The following is a 22,412-nucleotide window of genomic DNA, read 5'->3' on the forward strand; positions in this document are numbered from 1 at the left end:
TAAGCAAAGCTCTTTCCATAGGAAGAGTAAAGACAGAAGCAAAGTAATAAAATGTTATTACTTGAGGCATTTGGTAAATATAGACTTTTCAAGAAAATAATGGAAAAAATGAAATTTGACTTTTCAGTTGCATATTAAACTAGAAAATCTCTAAGAAAGTTTTCAAGAGGGGCGCCTGGGTGGCTCAGTGGGTTGAGCCTCTGCCTTCAGCTCGGTTCATGATCCCGGGGTCCTGGGATCGAGCCCCACGTTAGGGCTCTCTGCTCAGCAGGGAGCCTACTTCCTCCTCTCTCTCTGCCTGCCTCTCTGCCTACTTGTGATCTCTCTTCCTCTGTCAAATAAATAAATAAAATCTTTTAAAAAAAAAGTTTTCAAGAAATTGAGTTAATGAAGTATTTACTTTGGGGAACACTCTTAATTTGAAGCATTTCAGTAGCATAATTTCATTCAAAAATAAGACATTATGTTACTTACACAGTTACATGTAATCAACATTTTGCTTGTTTCTTAGATATCAGATACCAGACCCCGTTACTGATTAGATCTGGAATTACAGGACTAGAAGTTACCTATGCACCTGATGAGAAGGCACTTTTTCAAGAAATTACAGATATAATAAAGAGGTATTGTTTTGTATTTTCTGATTTTTCTGGGTTTTGTTCAGAGTCCTTTCTTGCTATTGAGTAACATGGGCGAAGACAGGAAAAAGGAAGAGAATCCCTTCCTGGGGCCCATAAAAGTTATCTTTGGAAAAATTTTGCCCTCACCTCCCACCACCATCACCATTTCCAGCAGGTTAGGGATGGCAAAAAGGATATTCTGTTCTCAAGATTAAAGGGTCTGTGAAAGAGATACTGGCTTAGCCTCTAAGTTTTCCCAGTTGGATTTTAGCATAATTTTTCTATGGTGGTGAAATAATGGGTACTAAATTTAAATTGTATTATTCACTAAATAAGCTTCTACCTCGGGAGCCAGCCATCCTTTCAGCACCTTTTTTTTTTTCCTTAAATGTTTTCTGATTTCTAAACCAAGTTTCCGAAAAGCTTTGGCATGCAATCTGTTCATAAATATAGGACTATGCGATATATACTCATTTGTAATACGTGCTTCCTTAAAAATCTCTTTTGATCATTTGGTAGTTGGCCTGGATGGTTGATAGTAAAATCTTGTCAAAATTTATGAAAAGGATTTTTTTTAAACAAAAATATTTTAATTTAAAAATAAAGTAATTAAATCTTTTGCATTTTCTTAAGACTATAACTTTTGATAGCTGTGGGCCCTCTTATTAAATGCTTCACTTTTCTAGGAGCTTAATGCTTCTGCCCATTACTAGGCTTAGATTTTTAAATACCTAAAGTAGGCTAGAAAATACTCCTTGGATCTTAACGTATGGATAAAATCTGTCTGTGAGCATGTCATTACACTCGACCCTTTCTGTTCTGCTTTCTGTAGTTTGCTTTCTATAGTTGAACTTTTTCTGTTAAAACTGAGACAATATTTTGCAAGAAAGATAAACATAATATTCTACAGACTGAATGACTGATTGAATCCCGCCCAGATGGGTTAACATAAACCATTTTTAAATTTAGAAGACCAGAAAATGTTTTCAGCAAAATAAGTTAAATGTCAGGGCATCAAAAATAATATACTGGTACCCGTCACTCTAAGGAGGTAAAAAGAGGTAAGTATTTTTACTATTTATACCACTGATGATTGGATGGATTCCCATCCATTAGAGTCTTGTCATGCCTACTTTTTATCTTCTCACAGAGGTTGTCATCCACATGTCAGTTGCTTCAGTGCTCACATTTTTATATCTGCAAGCAACTTAGCCACAAGTAAATGCAGAGTTTCAGTGAGTACTGCTTTGTGTGCCAGCACATGTCCAGTAATATCCCTGGGCTTTGTAAGCTTGTGTTTTCCTCGTATATTCCCAGCAGGCTTATCTGCCAGCATTGAGAATTTTGTCGGTCATTTACAAGTGTAGTGACTTCATGTGCATAACATGAATTATATTAGTCACTAGGAAGAATGCAATAAACAAAACCAATTTCTGGTTCGTACTCTAAAAGATCATATGATTATTATAAAGAGAAGAAGAATGCTTAAATATCAATATTTCAATTATGTAATGTCCTTTATATGTTATTCTAAACAACTCCCGAAAAGATTATTTCATTCTTTCAGCCCATTTGTTGAGTACCTAATCAACACAGGCTTTGTTAAAAGGGTAAACTTTGGAATCAGCTAGCTCTGTAATTTTTTTTTTTTAAGAAAATGGCTTTTATTATATGCTTCTACATCTATATTTTAAACATGTGTATCTTAATGGAAGATGTTACTTGAAGGACGGGTTTTAATTTTTATTCCAGTTAATTAACATACAGTGTTATATTAGTTTCAGGTGTACCATATAGTGATTCTGCACTTCAGTACAACACCTGGTACTCATCAGAGCAAGTGCATCCCTTAATCCGCATCATCTGTTTCACCCATCCCCCTCACCCACCTCCTCTCTGGTAACCATCAGTTTGTTCTCTATAGCTAAGAGGCTGTTTCGTGGTTTGTCTGTCTCTCTCTCCTCCCTCCCCCCCCCCCCACTGACCTTTTGCTTGTTTGTTTTGTTTCTTAAATTCAACATATGAGTGAAGTCATATGGTATTTGTCTTTCTCTGACTGATTTATTTCACTTAGCATTATACCCTAGCTCCATCCATGTTGCATCTGTATTTTTGTCTTGAGCAAGTACTTATCTCTCTAAGCTTTAACTTCCTCATTTATAAAATAGGTGATAAGTATGAGTTAAATGAGGGACACCTCGGTGGCTCATTCAGTTAAGTAGCCAAGTCTTGATTTCAGCTCAGATCATGATCTCAGGGTTGTGAGACTGACCCTGCCTTGGATTTTGTACTGGGCCTGAAGCCTGCTTAAGATCTCTAGCTTCCTCTCGCTCTGTCTCCTCCCCACACCACCCTCCCCCCCAACAAAAAGGAAGAAAGTTAAATGAGATAATGTACGTAAAACTTTTAGCCTGGTCAATACATAAATGTTTGCTGTGAGTGTAAGGTATAGTGCTAGGTTCCAAATAAAAATTGAATAAAATATAGATGCATACTTTCAGAATTTTATTGTCTTTATTTATTCATTCTTAATATTTACATCCTCAGATGGAAAACATAAAAAGTAGTAGGAAGTGATATTTAAAAAGTTAAACCGAATGCATTGTTTAGTCATTTCTCTTTGTGTATTTCCTTGAACTATTAATAATTTTACATTTTTCCCAGCCTCCCTAACTTAAATATAAGCTTTGATTTCTTCCTTTTTCTCTTCCCTCCATCCATATATTACATTTTATCCATATAACCTCAGAATTATGTTTCAAGATCATTCCTTTCCCCCATCCCCACCGATTGCCACTGCCCTAGTTAGAACCCCCCATCTCTCTTGTGTCCAGATATCAATGGGTTATTTAAAGTTTTAGTTGAGAAGCAGCTTTTTTTTTCCTGCCTAAGCAAATAAATTGTTTTCATATTTCTGCTGCTGCTTGTGTTTTCTCGAGTTGTTTTTTCCTTCATCACCAGTCCCATCTACCCAACCTTGTTCTTTCCATAACTTTGAGAAACCAAATAAAGTAATAAATTCACCAAAATTGAAGAACAAGTTACAAAGATTTTGTTATTGTGACCAAATGTTTTCACAGAAGAAATGAAATCCTTGAGATTTTGAACTTGAGGCATGGTTTCATAACTTTAAGAGTCTCTTAAGACAAAATGGCTTGTAGGCCAAAAAAAAAAAAAACATAATAGATCTGAAGAATATTAAAACAATACCCAATTCTTCTAAGGGAATAAAATCTATTTACTCAATTAAAAGAAGCACAGAATAACTTTTTTTTTTCATCTCTGAGCAGTAGCGATTAATAAAAGACAACTTTTTAAAAAGAAATATATTTTCAGGATGCCTGGGTGGCTCAGTTGATTAAGTGTCTGCCTTTAGCTCAGGTCATGACCCAGGGCCCTGGGGTTGAGTCCCGCATCAGGCTTCCTCTGGAGCCTGCTTCTCCCTCTGTCTGCCACTCTCCCTGCTTGTGTGTGCTCTCTCTCTCTCTCTGACAAATAAAATCTTTTTAAAAATAAATAAAAAAAAATTTTTTAAACATCAAAAAGTAAGTGTATTTAACCAACTCTATTAGTCAGGTGCCACAACACAGCAGAATAGCTTACTGGAATAATAATTCTTGCAGTGATAAGATGTTTTATGAATCAGAGAAATTCAGATAAAGAAGTCAGAACTATCTTTATAGGATTTATCAAAGAAGGGCTCTATAACCATCTGGCATCCTCTTCACGTACCTGTGCTTAGAAATGAAAATCAACTGTGGTGCGCTGTAATTCCTATTCTGAGTTATTCTTGGTACTAAAGCAGTTGACTGCATCCGTTCTTTCTTAAGTGCATGGGAATCCTTCGAATATCCCATCCCTGATAATCCCTAGAGCCACTTGATATAATATTTCTACCCCAGTTTCTCAAATTTAGACAATACATAGTTTTCGGGGTGATGCACTTGTCATTTAGATAACTGCCCTGAAAAGAGTTTTACCTGAATGAAAGAATTGATGAAATTGCTATCAACAAAGATATGTTAACATATTAGATGTTATGTTAGAAGACAAATGAGCAGGAAGAGTGTTGGGAGACCTCTCTTTTCTTGTGTGCCCTAGGATCTTCCTGGACTTTTTGTTTAGGTATTAGTCTACCCTTTTAGCCTCTGAGACTTAAGTATTTGCCTCATTGTTGCATAATCCCTTGATTTCTTTTCCTTCTCCATGCTCATGCCTAACCCCTGCTCTTCTAAAATTACCAGCCATGTGGCACTTTCTACCAAGAAAACACCTTTTTATAGGTTTTTGAAAAGATCCATTTGGCTGTTCTATTAAATTAATCAGTCGGTGGTCCTTAAATTAAGTGACTTTCTCAGAAATTTCAACCCAATTTGTAATTTGGAGCATTATTGTAGTTTCTAAGTTTTTGTTCTCAAATTGTGACTATGATAATTTGCTCTCTTCCTTACACAACTTTCTCACTGAGGTAAATCTTCAAGTTTATTTTCCCTTCTGCTATCACCAAACGTTCTTCTATGGTGGTCACCTGAAGGTACTAAGAGGAGCCACAAAGAGGCTGTTTCTGGGTTGAAGGCACGTTGTTGGTTCAGTCTTAACCATTGCAACTGTGTGGCTGTAGTGAGTGCGTTTTTCTCCTAGTTGCTAATGCTTAGCTTCCCCACATTAATCTCACCCCTATTAATATTTCAGTGTTCCATTAAACTGAGTCACCTTCTCTTAAGTTTAGAGGACAAACTTGTCATTACTGAGGCCTTACTTCACATGAGGACCAAATCATTGCTAAAATTAAGTGGGAAAAGGAAGACATTTTCATTTTCTTTCTCAACATTAAAACCCTTTAAGACAGAATAGGTTAGTAGTGGCAATAAAATGATCTGGGGGGTGATCTTTTTCAGAATGGTATCCACGCATGCCTTTGTATCTCACCCTGCCCCCATGATAGTCTCAATCATATGCTCACTCTTAAAACTCAAGTGGTAATGCCTCTCTCCCGCCTGTTTTTTTTTTTTTTTCCCTCGCACCCTAGTTTCTATCCACTTCTTTCCTAGGTCATATCAAATAAGTAGTAAAAACTATGATTACTTTACAAAAGTGCTTCAAATCAGGAACCCTAATCACCCTGTTCCTTACTGTATAGAAATTATTTAGGTACCATGTCTCCATCCAAGAAGACATAATGGGAAGAACCCATTCTTTTGAGTAAAGGTTCAAATGTGTGGTCCTTGAATAATTTTTTCATTCCTTTTAGGTACGATCCTGATATTCTGCTAGGATATGAGATTCAGATGCATTCCTGGGGTTACCTCTTACAAAGGGCTGCTGCCTTAAGTGTTGACTTATGTCAGATGATCTCTCGGGTGCCAGGTATGAAGCACTGTGAATATTTTATGGTTCAACAACAGAGCAAATTACAAAGTAAATAAAGACAAGATGTTTAAACAGTACTATTCTAATTTTTAATACTAAATTGTGTAAGTTCTAGATATAGCGTAACTCCATTATGGATAAATCCAAAAAATCAAGAAAAGTAAAAGAAAAAATACTCCCATCTCACTGCTATATAGGCTATTAATGTATTTGGGTTTTTTTCCCCCTTTTTCAGTCATTTTGCATGTGTATATATCTCGGTCTCTTTTTAACCCACTGAGCCACCCAGGTGCCCACGGTCTCTTTTTATATAACTTTAATCATACGTATATCCCATTTTTGTTATGCTTCCTTCATTTTGCATCTTATAAGTATTTTTCTATATTATGAGATAGTCTTCCTCATAATCATTATGAAACACATTTCTGTGGTTGATGTACCATAATTTTATTTTTTCTGGTTCTAAGTTTTGTCCTTTTGGTTATAAGGAAGGAGAAGATGATATAGGGACACCAGCTATTGATTTTTATTTAGTAAGGTATCAGGCTGAAAACTTGCATGAATTTTGAAGGCTTGTTTTCCATAATCTGTTTGAAGGAGAGGAGCAATAATAACAACTTTATAAAGCACTTCTCAGAATATTGTTTTTCTTAGTAACTACAACATTTTTAATAACTTGGTTTTAAAGTCACAAGTCTGACTAGGACAAAAGAGTATATGCTTTGGGTTTATTGGTGAAAACTAATCAAGAGAACTCCTAGGAGAGGTTATGACCTCAGTACTATGTCTTAAGTGTAGTAACTTTAAAGGGAAAGGCTGAAACTAGAAGATTTAAGAACAGTAAATATTTTGATCCTCGCAAAAAGCTTGGAATAAAAAGGCAAAGATAATTTTAGTTTTTCATTGCACAAGTTTTTCGTAGCTTCTGCGTCCCTTGAGTCCTATAATTCAATTTTTTCAACATTTCATTTGGGATAGGTTTCTGAATATTCAGGAGCAGCAACATGAGTATTCAGGTCTGTTCATTAATTATTTTAATTAGCTTTAATAGGTAAGGTATATGACTTCAGATCAGAAAAGTGAATGAGGGGCACCTGGATGGCTCAGTTGGCTGAGTGGTGGACTCTTGATTTCAGCTCATGTTATGAACTCGGGGTCCTAAAATCAAGCCCCGTGTCAGGCTCCTTGCTCAACAGGGAGTCGGCTTGAGGATTCTCTCTCTCCCTCTCTGTCTACCTCTGTCTCCACTCTCATGTGTGCTCTTCTAAAGTAAGTTTTTTTTTTTCTTTTTTAAGAGAAGTAAATGAAAGCTCTTGACCATTTATTTATTTATTTATCCTTAAGTAGGTTCCACAGCAACTTGGGGTTTGAACACAACAACCCTGAGATCAAGAGTTACATGCTGTACCAGCTGAGCCAGCCCTGGCCTTTTTAGAACACTGCCAAAACCATTTTTATGAGGCAACATGGTACAATAGAGAGGGAATGGTTAGGGGGCAGTATAAAGAGTATAGAGTCTGCACAAAGATAGCCAGGGTTCAAATCCTGGCTCTCCTGCTCCCTAGCTTTGTGATGTCAAACATGTTACTTAACCTATTTATACTTTACTTTGTTCATCTGCAAAATGCGGGTGACAGTAAAACTTCTCTCATATAGCAATTGTGAAGTGCTAAGAACAGTGCCTAAGAACATAGTAAACATTATGTAAATGTTAAATGAAATAAACTTTTAAACATCATCTTTTGAAATAAAGAAAAGGGGGGGCACCTGGGTGGCTCAGTCAGTTAAGCATCTGTCTTCGGCTCAGGTCATGATCAGAGTCCTGGACCCCACATCCAGCTCTCTGCTCAGTGGGTAGCCTGCTTCTCCTTCTCCCTCTGCCTGCTGCTCCACGTGTTTGTGCCCTCTCTCACTCACTCTCTTTCTGTCAAATAAATAAAATCTTTAAAAAAAATAAAGAGGGATGAGTGTATGTACATGGTCTCTGGAATCAGGTAACCCTGGTTTACTGTACTGGTTCTGTTACTGTGTGACCTGAGCCAAGATAATAACATTTCTGAGTAGAATTTACTACAATGCAAAATGGAAATTATGCTAGCATTATAAAGTGGCTAGGTTAAAGTAGAATAATAAAGTTCTTAGGACATAATAGACATTCCATATATGATAAATATATATATTATTCCAGATCCTCTAATTAATAACATTTGTATATACTGAGTGTTATATAAAAGAAACATACTTTAATTTCTATTCTAGTTAAAATCATCACCCAAGAAACTAGACTCAAAACTCTGTTTTTCATCTAGTTGTCCATACAAAGTTAGAATTTTCATTCTGAATAAGAACATCATTAATTGATGTCAAATTTTCAGAGAGTTGTTCAGGTTAAAAATGCTACCATGTTGGGGTGCCTAGGGGGCTCAGTGGGTTAAAGCCTCTGCCTTCGGCTCAGGTCATGATCTCAGGGTCCTGGGATGGAACCCTGTATCGGGCTCTCTGCTCAGCAGGAAGCCTGCTTCCTCCTCTCTCTCCCTCTGGGATCAAGCCCCACATCAGGTAACCCTGGTTTACGTACTGGTTCTGGGATCAAGCCCCACATCCGGCTCTCTGCTCGGCAGGGAGCCTGTTTCCTCCTTTCTCTCTCTCTGCCTACTTGTGATCTTTCTGTCAAATAAATGAAATCTTAAAAAAAAAATGCTACCATGTTTTCCAGGAAATGACCAGTGTAAGAATAAACATATTCATCCTAACACCAAAGAAATGCTGTAGTGTTAGGTGTCATAAGAATAGCACCAGAAATTCCCAAATTTAAAGTGAAAGTGTTTATTTTATTTATTTATTTATTTATTTATTTATTTTTAAAGATTTTATTTATTTATTTGACAGAGAGAAATCACAAGTAGGCAGAGAGGCAGGCAGAGAGAGAGAGAGGAGGAAGCAGGCTCCCTGCTGAGCAGAGAGCCCGATGCGGGACTCGATCCCAGGACCCTGAGATCATGACCTGAGCCGAAGGCAGCGGCTTAACCACTGAGCCACCCAGGCGCCCGTTTATTTTTTTTAAATATGTGTTTATACACATTTTTATTATTTAAGAAATAAAATTTTCAGAGACATTCCAAAATTCTTTCATAACTTAGAGGAAAGAAAATTGTTTTAATCAAAATAGTGATTATTCCTTAAGTCTAATACAAAATAGATGATCACATTTCATCTTTAATTTTTCTTTTTAATTTTTATTCTCATTTTATTTGGCATAATTTGCTTGGAAATTTGGTTTCTGTGAGTCCTGATGCGATCTATATTCATTTCTGTAGATGACAAAATTGAGAACAGATTTGCACCTGAAAGAGATGACTATGGATCAGATACAATGAGTGAAATAAATATTGTTGGCCGAATTACACTAAATCTTTGGAGAATCATGAGAAATGAGGTAACGTACTTCATCTAAAATCTTATTGGAAATAAGAGATTAGGATGCTATAACTATCTTAGTTATTGTAGAGTAATAGTATAATCTACTTATGTAATTTGATGCTTCTTTATATGTTATTTTTGTTATACTTAAATAGAGTTACAAAACTAAATATTACATTCTAAAATGCAAAGCTACAGGACTATTTAATGTTATTGATGTGTTTTAATTTTTTCATTTTTGTTTAGATAGCAGTAGCTAGAAAAGTCTACAACTGTCTTAAAGTTTTATGTTATATTTGTCGAATGTTGTATAATTTCATTTTTGCTAGATGAATTCAACTTGGTCTTTTTGATTTATTAAGTAAGAAAAATTTAGTCTACACATAGGAAGGAATTAAGGTTATTTAAAAACTGGGTCAGACTAAGAAGGTAAATTGGAAAGACAGTACTTGGAAATAGTTAATAGCAGCTTCCAGTCAAGGCTTTGGGGGTCCAGATAAGGATCTTTGGTACTATAAATTTCAACAAATGATCATATTTGCAATCACTCAGAGAAATAATTCTTTAAACAAAAATGTGAGATCATAAGATCTTAGACCATATTTGCATCCTTGAAGTTGCCTGATTTCTTTTATTAAAATGTAAAAAGATACCTCCTGTAAATTGGTTTATTCTCAGATTTTGGACTTTGGATAATATCAAATAAGATGTTTATATTTAAAAGAAAGATGTATTCTTCAGTTGCTTCCCTATTTGAAACTACTTTCTCACTATGTACTTTCTATTATACACTTATTATTCACTATGATCTTTCTTGCTCTTCTAGATTTATATAAAACATTTGACTTTCTAAGCATGCCCTCTGCAGTTCTTTTGGACACCAGCGCACAGTAATTCTTTCACATAAGGAATTGGGTTTCTTTATATAAAATTCAGATGTCCTGGGGCGCCTGGGTGGCTCAGTGGGTTAAAGCCTCTGCCTTCAGCTCAGGTCATGATCCCAGGGTTCTGGGATCAAGCCCCGCATCTGGCTCTCTGCTTGTTGGGGAGCCTGTTTCCTCCTTTCTCTCTGCCTGCATCTCTGCCTACTTGTGAGCTGTCTGTCCAAAAAAAAAATTCAGATGTCCTTATTTTTATTTCCTCTCTATACCCCTTCACTGTCCTGCTTTACTTAAAATTACTGCTGTTCCCTCTGGACTTTGAATCCTCAGTAACAAACACAGTGCCTCGTAAATAGTACTCATGACATACTTGTTGACTGCTTAAATGAAAGAATAAATGACCCTTTGCCCAGAAGTGTTTAGATGTCTGGATATCACCTTAATCCAGGCCTTTCAAGAATTTGCCAAGTACCAAATACTTATTTATTGCTATCTCTGCTCCACAAATTTGAGCCTGGGGTTAGATCAGTTAAGGGTATAGCTGGGGGGTAGTCTGGGTGACTCAGTTAGTTAAGCATCTGCCTTTGGCTCAGGTCATGATCCCAGATGCTGGGATTGAGCCCCCCCCCCCCCCCCGCATTGGGCTCCCTGCTCAGTGGGGAGTCTGTTCCTCCCTCTCCCTCTGCCCTTACCACTGCTTGTGCTCTCCCTTGCTCACTCTCTGTCTCTCTCATAATAAATAAAAATCTTGGGGTGGGGGGGGGAGTATAGCCAGTTCCTCTGTTTTCACAGGTAGAGAGGCAGATTATATGGTTGCAGATGTTGGTAGGTAGGTGGATATGTTGATGAGAGTTTGTCAAAGTTCTCTTCTGACTTCTTCAGTTTGCTCAGTAAAAAAAGGAGTCAGAGTTCTCAACTGAGAATAAGCATAGTAGAGGGACTTTTTGTTATCTAGGAGAATTCAGGAGTGGTTAATTAAGAAAATATAGTATAAAAGCTAGGTAGCATGGACAGCCCACTTGAGATTTGCATCAGAAAATTAAAGCGATAACCTGCCAGCTCTGTTCAAATTCACAAATGTAAGTTATAGATGGTTAGATTCAACTACAACTCGCAAAGGGTTATAGCTTTGTGAAAAAATAATTAATTGATTAGCTAGTTAATCACAGAGCAGGAGAGAGGCACAGAAAGAAATGGTATGTGCAAGGTTGTGATTGCAGTTGTGCAATTTGAGCTAGATAAGGAGCAGAGGGAGGCTGGGGTACTAGAGGGAATAAACTACAAGGATGGGAGATGGTGGTCAGAGAATAGGATGCCTGAGATTATGGACGGGGTAATTATTGGTGGTGGTAGAACTTGGAGTAAGATCATGGGAGTGGGTGGCTGAGGTGGACGGAGGCAGTGACATGTGAATTTGCCTTAGACCTAGCTCTGGTGGCAGCATGGAAGAGGACAAATTTAAAGATAGGAAACCCATGAGAAGATTATTGGGGTAACTCAAGTGAAAGTTGGCAGTCGTATAAGGATTCAAAAAACAATTTAGAGGATAAATGATGTACAGTACGATGAAGAGGAAAAGGTGTCAAGAATAATTATCAGGGTTCTGGCCTCGATGATTTAAGATCCCAGTTAGGTGGGAAAAAAAGGGCATGAGCTATCAGTCGGGTAACCAGGTGAAGAGAGCAAAGTCCCAAATATGTAAATGGGAAATGTAAATAGGAATGTTAACAGGGGAATGCCTGGTGGCTCAGTTGTTAAGCTGCTACCATCTGCTCAGGTCCTGCAGGATCAAGCCCAGAGTCCATCGACCTGCTTAGCAGGAAGTTGGCTTCTCCTTCTGTCCCTCCCCCTGCTTGTGCTTCCTCTCACTTTCTCTCAAATAAATAAAATCTTAAAAAAAAAAAAATGTAAAAAGGAAAGTCCCAAATATGAGGTAAAGGTGTAGATTAGAGATAGAAGTTACATGAGAGTTGATGAACTCACCAAGAAGGAAATGGAGAGAGTGATCAGGATTGAGCCAAAAGACATTTTTGTGAATGAAAACATTTTGAGGTATAGACAGAAAATCAGATCCTAAGAAGCAGTCTAAAACGAAGAACCAGAAGAGAACACTCCCAGCAGAGCCACTAGAAAAGTCAGGTGTTTTCCACACAAGCATGTAAGCCTCCCATTACCTCAGTCTGGCAACATCAGAATCTGTTTCTAATGTTCCCTATTACAATTTTAGTTTGTCAATAAGCATGTCAGATGCTTTTAAATAAGACAACGTGATGGACAATGAAGATTATATGGAAGTAGAATAACGTACCCATTATTTATATACTCCCATTTGTATGTTGTTTATCATTTATAAGGCACTTTTACAGACTTGGTCACCTTTAAATTTTGATACAAACTTGCAACATAAATAAGACAACAAAAATAGTGAGGTACTATTCCAAATAAAGAAAACTGACGCTCACAGAGATTAGTGACATTTTGAAAGCCTCATTAGCTAGTAAGGGGTTAAGACTCAGACTCATTGTAGGCATGCTGTCTGTCTTCAGAGAGCTTAGTGTATATTTCATTTTAAATATAAATATGTATAAAATAAATATATATACTAAGCTCTCTGAGGACAGTCTTCCAGTGTCCTAGAAATTTCTTTTTCTTTTTTTTTTTTTTTTTAAGATTTTATCTACTTATTTGACAGAGAGCATAAGCAGGGGGAGTGGCAGGGAGAGGGAGAAGCAGGTCCCCACTGAGTAGGGACCCCAGTTCGGGGCTCTATCCCAGGATCCTGGAATCATGACCTGAGCTGAAGGCAGTTGTTTAACTAACTGAACCACCCAGGCTCCCTATCCTAGAAATTTTTTGTATCTTCATATGGGTGGTGGTTACATGGTTTTATATATACATAAAAATTCATGAATTCTTCACCTAAAATTGTTATTCATTTCTTTATATGAAGTATGGGTCAATCAAAAAAATTTTTAACTGAAGACTCAGGTAATGAGGAACAACTGAGGGAATAAGGTGATAGAGGATATAGGACACAGGTACTTACGATCTCTTTCCATTTTTCTTTTATCTTTATTTTCTCTGTTCCCCTGTGCTAATTCTGACAGTTCTGAGTAAGTTTATTTCTGAAGTGATCAACTATTGTGTTTTGCACATTGACTACAGCTGTGAATGGATGTGTAACTATACCTCTATCAGACCATTCCTTTATCAATAAATAAATGTACAAGCATTGTAACACTTTCTTTATATCAATTCTGACTTTGATCTACATAGTACATTTATATAATGTTTAACTTATTTAGATTTCCCCTGGAAACAAGTAACTCCTACTACTTATTTCTGGATCCATACTTCAACTTCTAAAGTAAATAACTCTCTAAAGATTGGAACATTCTCAAGATAGATCTTCTTTTTTTTTTTTTTTTTTTTTAAAGATTTTATTTATTTATTTATTTGACAGAGGGAGATTACAAGTAGGCAGAGAGGCAGGCAGAGAGAGAGAGGAGGAAGCAGGCTCCCTGCTGAGCAGAGAGCCTGATGCGGGACTCGATCCCAGGACCCTGGGATCATGACCTGAGCTGAAGGCAGGGCCTTAACCCACTGAGCCACCCAGGCGCCCTAAAGATAGATCTTCCTAATTTTAGAGTTCATGTTTTGCTTCTTTAGTTTTACTTAAAGCTAGGATTGTAGCTAAGTGTATTAATGCTCCTGTGACACCAAGAAGACTCAGAGTGACTCAAATAGGTATTGTAAGATTATAATACTTGTTTAGTTTTAATTCAATTTGTGATATTGTTCTGTTTAAAATAAAATCAACCCAGAACATAGATATGCCATCTGTCTCAGATATTGGGAACCAATTTCTTAAGATTTTAAGTTTAATTTGAGTTATAAAATCTGCTAATTAATCCTTATAGGTCAACTTACGTGGCAAGCTTCAAAATTTTTCCTAATGAGAGAGCTATAGGACAAGAAGGTGACCTTTTCTGTAGCAATTTTTTTTTGATTGCTTATGTTAATGAAGACGTATCCAACAAAAGTTTAGATTTGGTCTAAAGTGATATACTCTGTGTTAGGTAATCTTGTAACTATCAGAGATCAGATGTTTGGCTTCATTTTCTGTAACACTAAATGAGAATTAAAACAACAATAAAAATAACAACCAAATGAAAATATTTGTTAGCAGGTAGAAGAGTCACTCAAATATGGGGATTTAATAATAAAATGAGTCATTTTTGAGAGAAGTACTCCAGGCCAGTAATGATTATTGGAAAAAATGGTGACTTACTTCCAAGATAATGGGTTAATACCTGCTTTGTACTGGTGATTCTAGAATAGGCTTGTCCCAAAGTTTAAAACTCTTGTGTATGCATGTGTGTGTGCTTGCAAGTGCTAATTGCAGTGCTTTCGTTCTGGAGGTTGATAGAAATTGTAGATAGAGTAAGACCAGTTTGGATCATACACAGATTAGTCTTTAAAATTCAGTCCCTGTTTTATACCTGCTGGATTGCAGAAGTGGAAAAGAAAATATTTTAAAATTATAATATACAAATGTGAAGTGCTATTTAATTGTTCCTCCCAAGTTGTCCCACAAATGAGGACTGCAGATTCCTCATTCCATTTTCCATTGAAAATGCCTGCCATTGTCTAGATTGTTTGTGTCCCATAGGTGTTTCTGAGATAGTATTTAGGTAAAGTATGTTTTATGAATTTGGACCCCCTTTTTTTCTTTTAAAGATTTTTATTTATTTGACAGAGAGAGCTATCACAAGTAGGCAGAGAGGCAGGCAGAGAGAGAGGGGGCAAACAGGCTCTTCGCCGAGCAGAGAGCCCGATGTGGGACTCGATCCCAGGACCCTGAGATCCTGACCTGAGCCAAAGGCAGAGGCTTAACCCACTGAACCACCCAGGTGCCCCGGACCCATTTTAGTATTCTTTTCCCATTAACATACTTTTTCCTATATATTTTTTAAAAGATTTATTTATTTGGGAGAGCATGTACAGGTGGGGAGGAGCAGTAGGAGAGAATCTTTAAGCAGACACCTTGCTGAGCATGGAGCCTGTGGCAGAGCTCAGGCTTACCAACCCATGAGATCACAACCTGAGCTGAAACCAAGAGTCCGACACTTAACAGACTGTGCCAGTCAGGTGCCCCTTTTTCCTACATATTCTGAGGATGAAGAAACATTTCTGCCATTTCCTTTTAATCTTTTGCTTTGGGAATGAAATTAAGTATCTGTAATGTCCACGTATTGGGTCTTAACACCAATGTAATTCTTGGAAGCAGGATGAATGCCTGACCTTAACTAGATAACTCTTGAATCTGTGGAATTCTGTTAATTAGCATGTCTTCATGGACCAAAAAGTGAGTATGGAAAGAACAGAAAATTAACTTGCTTTTTTTGTGTTTTGTTTTGGTTTGGGTTTTTTGATTTGGGGAGGTTTTTGGCATGGCAATCAAGATTTTTTGAACTACTAATGCTAAGTTCTACAAAATTGCACCACTTTAGTTAAGGCTTTTAGTCTACATTTGGCCACATCAAAGTAGTTGTAACATTAGATTGCTCAATTTAAATACTGCGGCTCCCTATTGGATAGACCCACAATCTTCACACCCAGTTAATGCATACAAAGCAACAAGATACTGCTAAGTAAAGCAGCAGTAGTTACTGCAGTTTAGGCTTTGTGACCAATTACACATGATTAAAATTACTTCCCACATTAATGTCCACAGTACTCGTCCACCATTTAACATCTCAACCAAAACATTACAAGTGCAACAGTCACTAATAGGCAAAAAATACTAAACCTGTATATGGATTTAATACACTTATGCGTGAGCCAAGCAAGGGATTCACAGTCCCTTTCACAGTGAGAATACAGCTGTGGAAGCCTGAAAATTATTTGCAAAAGTTGTTAAATTGTTAAAATGTTTGAAAATATATGCTTCTTGTTGTAGACCCCCACTGCACACACAACTATAAACATTGTTCTCTATGTAAACAAAAAAGAAAAGATTTGAAAAGTCTGGACATTTCCTTCCCTGCAGATATTAAAGGCAATGTCTTCAAGACATTATACTGAAAAGACTGTCATATTGTAAAAAAATGCTTCTGTCAGGGGTGCCTGGTTGGCTTAGTCAGAAGAGTATGCGACTCTTGATCCCAGGGTCAAGTTCAAGCCCCACACACTGGATGTAAAAATTACTTAAAAAAATAAATAAACTTTTTTAAAGTTTTTTTAAAATGCTTCTGTCAGTATTTGTATTGGCATAGAGTATTAAAAAAAGTGATAAAAACTGAGATCTCCTAAGTATGTCATGACCAAGTTGAACTCATCTGGTCTGATTGTTTCCAATTAAATATTAGCTTATTTTGAGTATTTCCACCTAGAAGACTATATATACATAGTTTTCAATTATTTATGATTCACTTGTAACAAATCATTTTTACAGGTAGCTTTCATATCTACCGTGAAAAGTTTGAAGTAATATTACAGATCTTTTAGAACAAAATTTGCACATAATTACAAACATTATTATAATGAAGTCTTGGTTTTGTTGGTTTTTTGTGTGTTTTTTTTTAGGTGGCTCTAACTAACTATACCTTTGAAAATGTGAGCTTTCATGTTCTTCATCAGCGTTTTCCCCTCTTTACCTTTCGAGTGTTATCCGATTGGTTTGATAACAAGACAGATTTGTACAGGTAATGTTTTATAACTCTGAAGAGGATAATATCCCTGTTAAAATGAGTATTATTAGAGTATAACTTAACATACAATAAAATGTACACATTTAAATTGTATTATGCCACGACTTTACAAAAGGTTTACACCCTGTAACCGCCACCCCAGGATAGATAGTCAACCTACCGTCCCTGAAGCATCCAGGTAAGTACTAATTGAATTTCTATTACTACAGATCAGTTTTGCCAGTTCTAGAACTTCATATAAATAGAATTATTTACAATCTACCTATTTTTCTCTGGGTTCCTTCAAGAAGGCATAATAATTTTTGAGATTCAGCCATATTGTTGCATAAGCCAGTAACTTGTTCATTTTTATTACTAAGTGATATCCAGTTGTATGAATATACCACAATATATTTATCCGATCACCTGTTGATGGACAATTGGGTTGTTGCTCATTTGAGGCTGTTATGAATAAAACTGCATGCAAGCCTGTATGTGAATACACATTTTCATTTCTCTAGAAGTAGAATTGCAGGGTCACATGGTTAGTATGTTTAATATTTTAAGAAACTGCTTAATTGTTTCCTTTGGCAGTTCTGCTGCTAGTTGGCTGGCAATAAATTCTCTCAGCCTTTATTTATCTGAAAATGTCTTTCTCACATCCTTATATTTGAAGGGTATTTTCAGTGTCTAATTCTGGGGTTGAGATTTTTTTTTCTTCCACCATTTTAAAGATTTCACTCCCTTTTCTTCTGGCCTCCATTTCTAATGAGAAATCAATAGTCATTCTCCTCGTTTTTCCAGTGTATGCAGTACATTTTTTTCAAAGTCAGACTTCATGAATAGCTGACTGCTACTGTTCCTGTGTGTAAGATTTATAGTGGAGGCAGGGGCATTACTCAGCTCTCCTGATCCGGAGTCAGTCTTTAGAGGTTCCTATTCTCCTGGGGCTTGGGGATGAGGCTTTCTCAACCGTCCTGGACTTTCCACAGAGCAGTGGACCTCTGCTTTGTACAATTCCTTCCTCATCAGCGCAGTTTCCTTGCTTGGAATCTATGATGGAAAAGTTCCCTGCCTCTTTCCCAGTGGTAGACAGCTGTTGCTTGTTACTTAGTACAAGACCCACAGTTGGAACAGGGGAGCTTGCCTGCCCTTCCTTCAGGTGCAGTTTTTGCAATTACCCCTTTCCCAGCAGCAGACATATTTTGCATCTTTTCTTTCCCCAGAGATAGTGGATCTCTGCTTAAATCCTGAGGATTAGAGTTTCCTGCCAGGCTACAAGCAGCTCAAGGCTTTGCTTCACAGGAGAGAAAAGTCAGAGAAAGATGCAGGATTTCATTCCTTTGTGCCCTGCCCAGCCGCGAGGCTTGGGGGGGCCCATGGAAAAATACTCCTCTGGTATATGGGGTTCCCAGCGATTATAAACTGTCATGTTGGCCCATCCCTGACCTTTAAGAATTTATTAGCATTAATGGTTTCACTCTTAAGTGCTTTTATGGTGCTGCCTGTGCTGCCAGTGTTCTGCCAAAGATGAAGTAAGTTACATGTCCTGTCTGTCTTTAGATGTATTTGTCACCCTGTAAATTTTAATTCACCTGGTTCTCTTGTAACCTCAACTTTCTGATGGCCTCAAGAAAACATGATTTTGTAGATTATTGAGCTCTTTATAATTGGAGTGATGTCCTTCTGCAGCTTTCTTTATCTGAAGCAGAATTCTGTGATTTTTTTTTTCCTGGTTGCTTTCAAGGTTTTTCTCTTTACCTTTATTTTCAGTAATTTCACTATGATATTCATAAATGTGGATTTTTAAGAATTTATATAACTTTCTTGGTGTTTGCTATGCTTCATGGATTTTTAAATTGATGTTTTTCATCAAATTTAGGAAATTTTTGGCTATTTAAATATTTTTTTCGGCCCCCCACTTACTCTTTTCTAAGACTCCAAATTACATGTGTATTAAACTATTTGACAGTGTCCCACAGATCTTTGAGGCTCTGTGCATTTTTCTTCAGTGTTTTCTCTAACCACCTATCTTTAGATTCACTAACTTCCTTCTGTCATCACCGATCTGCTGTTAAGGCCAGCCAATACGTTTTATATTTCAGTTTTTGTATTTTTAGTTCCCAAATTCTCATTTGGTTCTTTCTTTTTATAGTTTCCATATTTTGTTGCCCTGTCTATTTGCACATTAAGACTGTATTTCTTTTAATCTTTTAAATATTTTTTTCCTTAGATTCCTGAACATATCTATAGTAGTTACTAAATTCAACATCTGGCTATCTCGGTATTAGTTTCTGTTTAACTGCTTTTTTTCTTAACTGGGTCATATTTTTTTAAAACATTTTTTAAATTTAAATTCAATAATTAACATAATTTATTGCTGGTTTCAGAGGTACAGGCCTATTTTCATCAGTCTTATGGGTTATGTTTTTTGTTTATTTCTTTGCATGATTATATAATGGCTGTTGTTGATATTTTCTTGTACACATTCTGGATTTTTGTTATCTTCCTGTGAAGCGTGTTTATTTTTGTTCAAGTTGGTAATTCAGTTATTGGCCAATCACCTTGAACTTACGTAAACCTGGTTTTTATGCTTTGTTAAGGTGATTCTCTGGTAAGCCCAAGTGTTTTCTACGCCCCTCAAACTTGGCAGGATTCAGTCTCCAAACCGTTTCATTTGCATATTGTTAGTGCTTGGTTTTAGGTTTGTCTGGAGTAGGCCTTTATCTAGGGCAAAGGCCTCCTAAGGCATGGTTTTTCTGGACTCCCAGGTGGATGCCCACCTTATTAATAAAGGGATAATGAGGTCTCTCCTCTCTAGTGTTGCTGGGCCTCCAACCCGAGCACTGCCTGAATAGTTTTGTTCCAAACCCAAGCTCACAGTGGCTGCTCCTTAGTAAGCATCACTTGGTTTCATCTTCCTCATTTTCAGCACAGCCCTGGGCCAGTTACTCACAGGAAACCCCCACCTGTATTTCTTTTTTTTTTTTTTTTTAAAGATTTTATTTATTTATTTGACAGAGAGAAATCACAAGTAGATGGAGAGGCAGGCAGAGAGAGAGGAAGGGAAGCAGGCTCCCTGCTGAGCAGAGAGCCTGATGTGGGACTCGATCCCAAGACCCTGAGATCATGACCTGAGCCGAAGGCAGTGGCTTAACCCACTGAGCCACCCAGGTGCCCCCCCCACCTGTATTTCTGACTGCTAACCTTTGCCGCTTGCACAGACACTCAGTCCCTCAGTTTCTAGCTATGAACTGCCTGAACTCTGATCTTTGCCTCCTCAGCTTAGCAAGACAAACTACTTAAATTCTAGCATAATTAGAATTATCTCCACATGGGCTGGGGTTCACTAGCACAGTCTTCCATTGCCTGTCGTTCTTTGCCCAGTTTATCAAAGCAGGAAAGCTAGTCCAGTGCCATTTATTCCATCATTGTCAGAAGTGAAAATCCCCACCCCCACTTTTCTTTAAGTTGAAGGTAAAACAGGAGTAATAAGCTTAGAAAATAGCTATATATTAAAAAAGTCCTGAAATTAATATGTCCAGAGTTTGAAATGAATGAAGTTCTGCTCTTTGAATTGTAAGGCCACATGATGGTGAGGATGGAAATATAGCCTCAAAAACAATTTGAAATATTAGGGCAAACTGCTTTCTGAGCATGTCATCTCTGATCTCTTCTGAAGAATCTAAAGGAAGTGAAGTGTGAAGTCACAGAAAGCACTAAGCTTATGATCAAAGACTTACAGAAATAGAAGTTTAGAAGTTATCAATAAATAAAATGAAGCTTTTATTTATTTTTTAAAGATTTCTTTATTAGAGGGGCACCTGGGTGGCTCAGTGGGTTGAGCCACTGCCTTCAGCTCAGGTCGTGATCTCAGGGTCCTGGGATCAGGCCCCACATCGGGCTCCTTGCTCAGTGGGGAGCCTGCTTCTCTCTCTGCCTCTGACTGCCTCTCTGCCTGCTTGTGATCTCTGTCTCTCTCTCTGTCAAATAAAAAAATAAATAAAATCTTTAAAAAAAGAAAAGATTAATTTATTAGAGAGAGAGTGTGTGCGTGCACGAGCGGGGTAATGAACAGAGGGTAAGAGAGAATCTCAAGCTGACTCCCCATTGAGCGTGGAGCCCAATGCAGGCTTGATCTCACGACCGGAGATCATGACCTGAGCCGAAACCAAGAATCAGATGCTCAACCCACTGAACCACGCAGGCATCCCAAACTCAAACTTTTAATAATAGTATTAAGCTTAACATTGAAAGCTACATTTGGTGGTTTATTTATGAGCCCTAAAATGCATTAAATGCATATTTTGCTACCTCTAATTAGGCATTATCTAGGATAAGTAATTGCTTTCGCGAGGTGAAATAGAGAGCTGGACCTAACATACTACATAAAGGACTTGAACTAGTTTTTAGACCATTTATGTTAGATGGCTTGTTTTATGTGGAGAGATTTTTCTTTGGAGACACTTTGGAAGATCACACAATTTTATTTTTAAATTTAAGTGAATTATTTGCATTTGCTAAAAAAATAATAATTTGCACTTTCTTTCTACAGTGTTTTAAGTAAATAGGCACATTTTTTTATAAATTGCCTCGGAAATTAAAGGAATTTGCAAGAGTCAAGAATTTCTTGTATTAAATCTGTTTGTAAAGTATGAGGGAGCCCTGATTATTATCATTTTGTTTTTGTAAATTCACATTTGGTCTCCTGAAAGCCCTTGATTTATATAAATGAGTTAAGTTCTCAGAGTTATGTTGTTAGAATGTATTTTTCCATACCATGTTTAGATTCCTCAGCCAGCTTATAAAACCTTCCTAATCTCTAATATTCATGATCTAGGGAACTCATGGTAGCATTCTTATTTTATCTGCTTTCCAAGCAATAGTTTGGAATACTATGCCAGTTTCTGAGGTAGGAGCTATATGTCAGTAACAGAAGGTTATGTTGCTCAAGAAGATAATATTCAGAATTTTTTTCTTCATTTCCTGGATGTAGAACCAATCCAAAGAAAAAAGTTCAGAGTAACTGAGTTTTTACTTAGACTTCTTAATTCTTTTTGTCACTTTTTGTCACTTTCTTCTTACATGCCCTATCCCAGAAAATACCCTGTGCCCTCAAGATGCTCTAAGTTCATCCATTCATCACCTACCCAGGCCTATCATGAGTAGCTTATACTTTATATTTCCCTCCCTCTTCCCCAAATAAAAACTTGTGTTTGGGTGCCTGGGTGGCTCAATCAGTTAAGCGTCTGCCTTTGGCTTAGGTCATGATCTGAGGGTCCTGGGATGGAGTCCCACATCAGGCTCTCTGCTCACAGGGGAGTCCTCTTCTCCCTCAACTTACCCTCCCTCCACCCCCCGCTGCTTGTGACCGCTCCCTCTTTCACTCTCTCGCTCTCAAATAAATAAAATATTTAACAAATAGGTAA

The 22,412-nt window shown here is 37.1% G+C and overlaps 1 protein-coding gene across 5 annotated transcripts in view; it reads left to right on the forward strand.

Moving 5' to 3' along the window:
• The window catches only part of REV3L (REV3 like, DNA directed polymerase zeta catalytic subunit), a 186,737-nt gene that overhangs the window by 122,503 nt on the left and 41,822 nt on the right, over positions 1-22,412 (forward strand). For all 5 annotated transcript variants that reach the window (XR_014312147.1, XM_082731928.1, XM_082731926.1 and 2 more), the window contains 4 exons: positions 512-623; positions 5,872-5,987; positions 9,308-9,426; positions 16,880-16,998. Coding sequence is in view for 4 of the 5 variants with exons in the window: in XM_082731928.1 (XP_082588054.1) it covers positions 512-623; positions 5,872-5,987; positions 9,308-9,426; positions 16,880-16,998 (466 nt within the window). In the remaining variant the exon portion in view is untranslated. The remainder of the gene's footprint in view (positions 1-511; positions 624-5,871; positions 5,988-9,307; positions 9,427-16,879; positions 16,999-22,412) is intronic.

This window comes from Mustela nivalis, assembly GCF_964662115.1.
Source record: "Mustela nivalis genome assembly, chromosome: 5".
In the NCBI taxonomy this organism is placed as follows: Eukaryota; Metazoa; Chordata; class Mammalia; order Carnivora; family Mustelidae; genus Mustela; species Mustela nivalis.